The 8,137-nt window shown below is 40.0% G+C and overlaps 1 protein-coding gene across 3 annotated transcripts in view; it reads left to right on the top strand.

Moving 5' to 3' along the window:
• Positions 1 to 6,643: 6,643 nt before the first annotated feature.
• LOC138033054 (uncharacterized) overlaps positions 6,644 to 8,137 on the top strand; it is a 51,560-nt gene continuing 50,066 nt past the window's right edge. The window contains exon 1 of one of the 3 annotated variants that reach the window (XM_068880796.1): positions 6,644 to 7,569. In XM_068880796.1, coding sequence (XP_068736897.1) covers positions 7,430 to 7,569 — 140 coding nt within the window. In that variant the 5' untranslated portion in view covers positions 6,644 to 7,429. The remainder of the gene's footprint in view (positions 7,570 to 8,137) is intronic. The other 2 variants (XM_068880797.1, XM_068880800.1) reach the window with 2 other exon arrangements.

Genomic DNA, 8,137 nt, shown 5'->3' with positions numbered 1-8,137 from the left:
TCCCGCCCAGAGTAAAAAAGATTTCAGTGAAAACTATCGCTCACCTCCCGCCCTCTTCCGCATTTTTTCGCGTCCCGCTTCTTTCCCTCTCCCCTACCGTCTCCCGTACCCCTCCCCCCTGTCCCAACCTCTACTTTTCTCTATTTCCAGCGTATACCTTTCGGCAGCATTCCACTTACTCATGGTAATTACCCGTAATGAAATTTTTATACCGCAACTCTCGATAAAGTGATCAAGTGAGCTTTACATGCATAAAATAGAACAGAAAAGTCATTGGAAAAAATATCTAGTAATAGTTGACACAACAGCTGCCCCCGCTGCGAAGAGTTTTTTTATCACAAAGGCTCGTCTTTCCATTTCAGTAATCGAAAACCTTTCCGTATACCATGGTAATTCAAAAAATATTGTACGACATTAATCCAATCACTAAAATATTTCACCCGTGAAAACAACTTACTTACGGGCATTTGGTAATAAAACGTCATCAATCCTATTTAATCCTGCGCGCCTATCTCTGTCAAACCGAAATCCACTGTGGCATACAAACTATATGCGGTTGTTTTAAGAAAGGGTGTCGGGAAAAAGGTCGAGACAGAAAAAATTGAGCGCAAAATTTGAATGGCCCTTACTGGGCTCCGTACAAAGTCGAGAAAAATGTTGGTCACAAACCGAGCAAAAAGTCGAGAAAAAAGTCGGGAAAAAAGTCGGGAAAAAAGTCGAGAAAGAAGTCGAGAAAAAAGTCGGGAAAAAAGTCGAGAAAAAAGTCGAGAAAAAAGTCGGGAAAAAAGTCGAGAAAGAAGTCGAGAAAAAAGTCGGGAAAAAAGTCGAGAAAGAAGTCGAGAAAAAAGTCGGGAAAAAAGTCGAGAAAAAAGTCGGGAAAAAAGTCGAGAAAAAAGTCGAGAAAAAAGTCGAGAAAAAAGTCGAGAAAAAAGTCGGGAAAAAAGTCGAGAAAAAAGTCGGGAAAAAAGTCGAGAAAAAGTCGAGCAAAAAGTCGGGAAAAAAGTCGGGAATAAAACTTAAAGGCGAGAAAAAAGTCGAGACAGAAAAAATTGAGCGCAAAATTTGAATGGCCCTTACTGGGCTCCGTACAGTCGAGATATCGTGGACACCCAATACGCCCGTGATTTATGACGCAAGTCCACGCTACCACGCGCGATAAAGTTGGGAAATCAGTTCAATATCGATTATCTATAAAAATCAATAATAACCAATAGCAATTAAGACCATTTGGTGAGTGAGTATCGATTTTTATTGATTGGTTGAATTAATCAATAATAATTAATGGATTATTATTGATTATCTTGATTGCAATCAATGGTTAATTTTCATTGATTGATATCGCCGGGATCTTCTGTATCGGCGGTGTTGTTGTCACGGATTTTTAAGAAATTGTCTCTACCAGGAATTGTATTCAAAATTATTAATAAGTATGGATCATTAAAACAAGCCTGGTGCTAATGAGGCAATAAATGAAAACAGAGATTTCTCTGTAGTTGGACGGAAGAAATAAATCAAAAAACTTCCCACAAAGTTTTTGAGTAATTTTCTGGATACAATAACTAGAGTTTCTTAAGTCCAATTAAGCAAATTATGATCATGAAACCATCACTATTTCGTGAAGATCACCACTGCTTTCGTGAAGTACATTTAGTAGTGCGTTCAAAGTCTAATAGCGTTAAATTCAGGCTTTATCAGTAATCAAATTGATGACAAGCTAGAGCGGCTTTCAACTGAGTTTTGAAAGTAATTAGCGAATTGCTTTGGTTTATATTACTTCACTCAGTGATTGGTTCAAAGTTCTCGCACCACTTTTTTAACCAATCAGAAGTGAAACCAATCGTGGCTCGCATCTTTTTCCGCGCTTTGTGTCGGCTACGTGTAATTATTTCGAGTTTTGATTGTTTTACCGGTTGTCTCCGTCCTTTTTGATTGGCCAAAGTAATTAATTTGGTTTTGGTTTTACGACACTCAATTGAAACTCGCTCTGTTGCGAAAATCATTGTTGATGCTTTCATTGTTTACATGACGTGATCCGATTTTGACTATTCAAAAAAACAGGATGGTTGGTTGTATTCCAGCGTTGACGTTTGGCAAATTCTTTTTCTTTTTTTTTTTTTTTGAAGTTCCGGAACACACACTACGAAATGTATCATGCATACTGCCGCTTCTTCTGTTCCCTGCAGCCAGGTTGAGGAAACAGAGATAAGTAGCTTATTTCAAAGACAATGATTCTCTACTTCTTATTAAAAATCTTCAAGTCTGGTCAAGAATCGATTAAGAGCATTAATGAGCATAGTCTAATAGCCTGCAACCTTCGTTAAAAAAAATGTTCCGCGCAGTCGTTCCATGTTGAGAGTCAAAAGATCTACTACCCCTGCCGAACGTCAACAGTTTTGAGAGCAACCTTCATTCATTGATCTGGGAGAAAGAGAAAAAAATTCGGCATTCGTAACCAAGCTATCATGGCCTGCCACTTAGCGGCACTGATTTTAAAGTGGTTTTTATCCATATGCTCCGATAGCCACAAAAATCACTGTTAATGCAGTTTCGTAAAGTCTCAGTTGAATACTGGCAAAATAAGCAGTTATATCTTATGCGTAAATCCTCAATTCTTGACGGGTTCTTGGTGTTACCGGTGGTATCATTAATAGACCAATTGCGATATATTAAAATTCAGTCGAAAGCAAAAGGCATCATCTCGAGGCTCTGGGGAATAGATTCATACAAGTCCTTATATTTATTCCCCAGAGCCTCGTGATGATGTCTTTTGTTTAGGACTGAACTTTAATATATCGAAATTGGTCTATTGTAACTACAGAGCGAGCGACACACGATCAGAATTTGATTATCAATAAAGAATTTCAACTTTTCAACTAGAATGCGCTGACCAGCGACCAGAACGCATTGCTCTGTGGAGGTGCCTCACTTTAAACAAGCTCAAGAGCAGAAATCCAAAAACCAGAAGTATTGATCTCTTTCATTTGGACTTGGGCTATCAGTTAATGGTTTTATTGAATCTTTGAATACACGTCCCAACAAATAATTGATCACGCCTGATGACTCGAGTGTCTAGACTAAGGGGTCACACTAACGCTTTTGGTGTTTACATTGGACATAAAATCTGTCATTGCGTGCCTGCGACAAGTGCGACCCTTTTGTCGCGACCAGACATAACTATGTCCGAAGGACCTAAAGATCAAAAAAGCCGAGGTCCTGCCTCGAAGCAGGTCATATCTTGTCTAATGGCCGTAAAATAACTTTTTTTTCTCTTTCGGCCGCAATGTCAATCAAATCTGAAATACCGGCCAAAATCGAATTTTCGCAATTCTTCAAAGATAACACTTGTGCACAGCTAGCTACAGTGGAACTTTGGCCGGGACATAGAACATCGTTCGTTATATCGAGGATTTCGTCTACAAAATTAATTGTATTTGGCGCTCTTTTCGCGCGTGAAATATCAAGGGTTGACAGTCCGGGTTTCAATTATCATTAGGGACTTTAAGATACTCCGACTACAGACTACGGACTACCGTTGGACGCTTGTTCGAGCTGGGGAAATCCGAAATAAATTATTCGACTTTGATTTCACAAGAACAGCCTATTACATGATTAGTAAAGCAGGAAGTTTTTAAAAGCACGCAATTTCCACCGGCCGATCGAGCGAGATGAGTTCGAGGGATCATCAAAATTCAGGCATGGCAAAATATTTCCTCAAACCGAATCTCGAGACCGAAAGCAAACCCTAAAAAGCATACTGGCTAAAGTACTGAGGCAGTATATAAAGAGGCAACAATGAATCTATTTACTTTATAGAATTAAGCGAAAATGTATATGGTTTCCACCATTTGCCCTTTGACACTCTTTCATTCAAAATCGAGTGCCAAATCTCTTCGAAATTATTCTGCCGAAAACGATGCTCGAAAAGAAAATCATACCACTACAAATACTTATTGATTAAAAAATGAAATGAAAACTATAATTCTCTTTATTTTTATACAAATATTTGGTTTTTTATCTACCTTTCTTTCCCACCGTACGTTGTCGCCTTTGTTGACTACGCAAACTTGCATGACTACTCACCGTCGTGAGCTCGCCAGGGTGGCTCAAGGGAAAACCCACTGTCTCGTCCCAGTCCCAAACATCTCCCGTCCGTAGTCCGTAGTCCGTAGTCGACGTATCTTAAAGTCCCTATATTTTTGTCCCACATGTGCGACCTCCAAGACTCCCGTGGCGTAAATGACGTGACATATTTGTGGGACAACATATGACGCGACATAAAAAAAAAAATAATAATGCCACAGTGCGACCCCTAAGTAGCCACACACTCATTAACTGATGAAAAATCATGGAACAGGCACGGTAGCCAATTATCGAATTCTGAGAGTAATCACAAAAAGACAGCCACGAGCAATTCTGTTTTGTTCTTACTCCTTTCCCTGGCCAACTCGCCGTATTAAACCTTAGTGACAGGTAATCTAGTTATGGCCAAAATTTTAGGGGGTGATAAAACTCAAACGCACCTCTCATCTTTATCAAAACTGATGACGCGTCAAATGACTGCCATGTTCATTAGTTCCCTGTGGGACGTTAAAGAACCCACACACTATTCGAGAAGAGTAGGGGATGAAGTTCCCGGTGTTGTGGCTGTCCTCTGTGTGTATATGGTTGGGTGGGTATAGTAGGTCCACATCAGCTGAATAGCTGCCAAAACTTCAACCTGCTTAAACAAATAACAAACAAACAATTTGCCCATTTAAGCAAACTCATTGTCAAGGACGCACATTTCACTTTTTGCATGCTTCTTTGACCCATGGCACCGAAAAAAAAAAAACGCTCAGAACCGAAAAACCGCTGTACTCTTGATCAAAACCGAAAACTGTAACAGATTGATTCCTTCTAATGTAAAGTTTTGCCGAATATCAACGTTGAACAGCATGCACTTGGGAGTAGAGAAATAAACTCCTTGGTTAATTTTTAATCTGGGATTAGCGTTAATCGGCTTTTGAACAACAGGGCCCTGGTGCCTAAGTATAATTCACACGAAATGGCAGCAATGTTGTAGAATGTGCGCGCAGCTGACACGCACAATCGCCAACAGCCGGAAACCTCAGACCAAAGACGGAAAAACCGCTTGGTATTTTGGCGAAAACCAAATACCATTAAAAAATGCTAAAACTTGGAAAACCACAAACCGCAACAGACACTAAAACCGAAAAAATTAATTTTTTTGGCGCAAAAAATTGGATTCGGAAAAATCGAGATTGCCAACGCCCTTTCTCAACAAATACCGGGGCCTCAGGGGCATTCTCTCACGTACTAACATCTATAAATAAATTTTTGCACGCATTTGGTAGATGTCGATCTCAGTTAGTTTAGAATGAAAACAAGTAATTCCATGGCTAACACAAGACAAAACGATAGTTCTGAAACCAGCGAATTTTATTTACTGGATACGTTCGAAGACTCCGTTCCACGGTGAATGACAAATTTACCAAATGAATACAGGTCTCGCCTAACGGTATTCTTGCCTAAGAAATGCTAATATACTTGCAAAAACATCGAGAAGAAACCTTACTTAGATCAAATTTTACGTGAAGAATTTAAAAATTGTCGAATTTAAAATTGTGGCAAATAACTATATAGCGCAGTGGTGAGAGCACTCGAATACTCCCAGACTCGGCGTCCGTACGTGGGTTTAGTTTGTTGGTTATCTATCTACTCTGCTCCGAGCGGTGGTTTTTCTCCGGCTACACCGGTTTTCCTCTCTACTGAAAAACAAGATTTGGTATGGTTTGATTGGATTTGATATCTGTACAGTTTACTGTCCCTAGTTAGTGCGCCAGCGCTAAGTACAGCTATGACATTTTCTTTTTCTTCTTTGTTGAGGATTATTTTAGTGTTAACTTACCGAAGTGTATGGGTGTAAATACGATTTGTAGTTTCTTTTATTGGGGAAAGAAAGAAAAAAAAGTAAATAAAGGTATAAAAATGAAAAAAATCCATCATTCCTTATCTCTTTACCTTAACAGTTCGAATCAGTCTAGTTAGAGAATTCTTTGCCCTTATTGTAGAACGTAACGCCATTGTAGATATCTCGAAGGACACACGCCGGATCTTAAGGACACTTTTGCAAGTGTTCTCGTAGGCCGGTCATGATCGCTTAATGAACTTAATTGATCAATTATTTTCGTGACCTTTACTTTGGATACCTTTTGTAATGTCAGGAACCGACAATTTTTGGTAAAGGCTCATCGTAGGTGGTTTCGAAACCAAGATCGACAACGATGGTGGAAGGCGAAAATATCAACTTTGTCGTCCATGGCGCCGGACAAATGCACCATCAGACAAATGCACAACTTATTCGTTCGCACCCGAAACAACAGGGGCTGAAGATAAACGTCCTATTTTTTCTTGCGATTGCAGCCTGAAACTTCGTCAACATTCGACGTGTTGTATGACTACAAATTGATTTGTTCTTCAGTGTATCGTGCAATAAGAAAACCAAGTTGCTAACATCAGACAACGTCCCCGAGTATTTGAGTTAATTGTCCTCATTTCAACTATTAATACAGTGTCACTTTTCTTTTATCGTTATTTTACTTATTTTACTCCCTCCGGCCTGTACTGATGAGATGGGTGCATTCGTTGTTTTGCCGCTGGCAATATTGTTTTACATTACAATAGCCATTGGTAAATCATGACACGGCTAGGTCACTAAGCCAAAATCAAAAACATAGACTTGCCACAAGTCGACCTCACGATAACCCCAGAAGAAAATGTTTCGGCGAGCGAATCGTGATTTTTCGTACGCGAAGTGAATGAGCGAGCGACGAAGTCGCGAGAGGTCGACTTGTCTCGCTTGCAAAGTTTTCATTTGCGTCTCGCGCCAAAAAGGAGATGACGTCATTCGCAAGCCCTGGACTTGATGGCGCAATCCGACGAAAACAGTCGAACATGTTTGTTTCTACGAAATCGAAAGAGGAAATTTGTTAACTTTGTGCTAAAGGTCTCAGAAACAAAGATGAAGTAAAACGAAAGCTTTTTTTCAATCTCGAGTCGCCGCTTGGAAAGGAGATCTCCAGTGGTATTTTCTGGACCAACACTTGTGCCGTGATTTGTGCTGATAGAAACGAAAGACTAATATATTCGAAAGATTAGCAAGTAAGGGAAAGCTTCGAATCGTCAAGAAGGTCAATAGATTTCACTCATGAAAGATCAGGTACGCTTCAGGTGTAGGAGACGTACTAGACCGGGATTAAAAGATACATCTTAGTGAAACTTAAGCTTACCATTTTAGCGATGCAATGACTCTCGTCGATGAATACACATGCATTTTAAAATTTTTTGCTCCATTCGACGAAAAATGTGTTGATCGTCGTTGAGAATCGCCTCGGGACTTCCAGACACCCGTTTATACTTAAGATTTTAAATGTGTTGTCTCCTAAATAGCGACCGGCTAGAGACCAAATCTTTCGTGAGTGAAATCAGTGGAAGAATTACGAAGACGATAGCATTGCCACCCGCTCCAAGTAAACGACCAAAAGCGTACGGGACTACAATAGTTGAAAGGTGAGACTTTTCCCAGCTTCGGTTGGAGAAGACACAAACAGATCTATGCAAGACAGATATTCTTCAATTATTTTTCTCTGATGGTCGCGTAATTTAGAACATCCGGTGGCCTTAGTAGCATATTTGAAAATCACGCTTCACTGCGTGTGGCAAATTTTGATTGACAACTCTATCCCCTGGGGTCCACGAGGACTACTCTGATTGGCCTAGCTCAGCGACCCGTTTTTGGGTCGCTAAATTGGCGCCAATCAAATATGAAAAGTCCTTCGTTCCGCGCATATCTAGACGAAGGACTTTTCGAAAGTCTATCAAAAACAGTGTGTGGATTATTCACGACATTGCTACACAATGTTTATGAACAACTGTCCAGAGGCAATAAGTTCAGTTCATTTTCGCTTGTCCAAGAAGACTCAAAGTTGAACTGTTTGCAAATGTACTTTCAAAGGGATGACCGTCTCCTTATTTACTAAAAGACCCTTGAGAGTATTTATCCCCGTAGGGCGACACCACTCACTCCCGCAAGATGTAGAGCTTCTTTAGATAACCTGAGAGCAAGAAATCTAAAGTG

Source organism: Montipora capricornis, chromosome 14 (assembly GCF_036669925.1).
Source record: "Montipora capricornis isolate CH-2021 chromosome 14, ASM3666992v2, whole genome shotgun sequence".
Lineage (NCBI taxonomy): Eukaryota > Metazoa > Cnidaria > Anthozoa > Scleractinia > Acroporidae > Montipora > Montipora capricornis.
The sequence above is the reverse complement of the archived record's forward strand: the minus strand, read 5'-3'. Positions and strand labels throughout refer to the sequence as shown.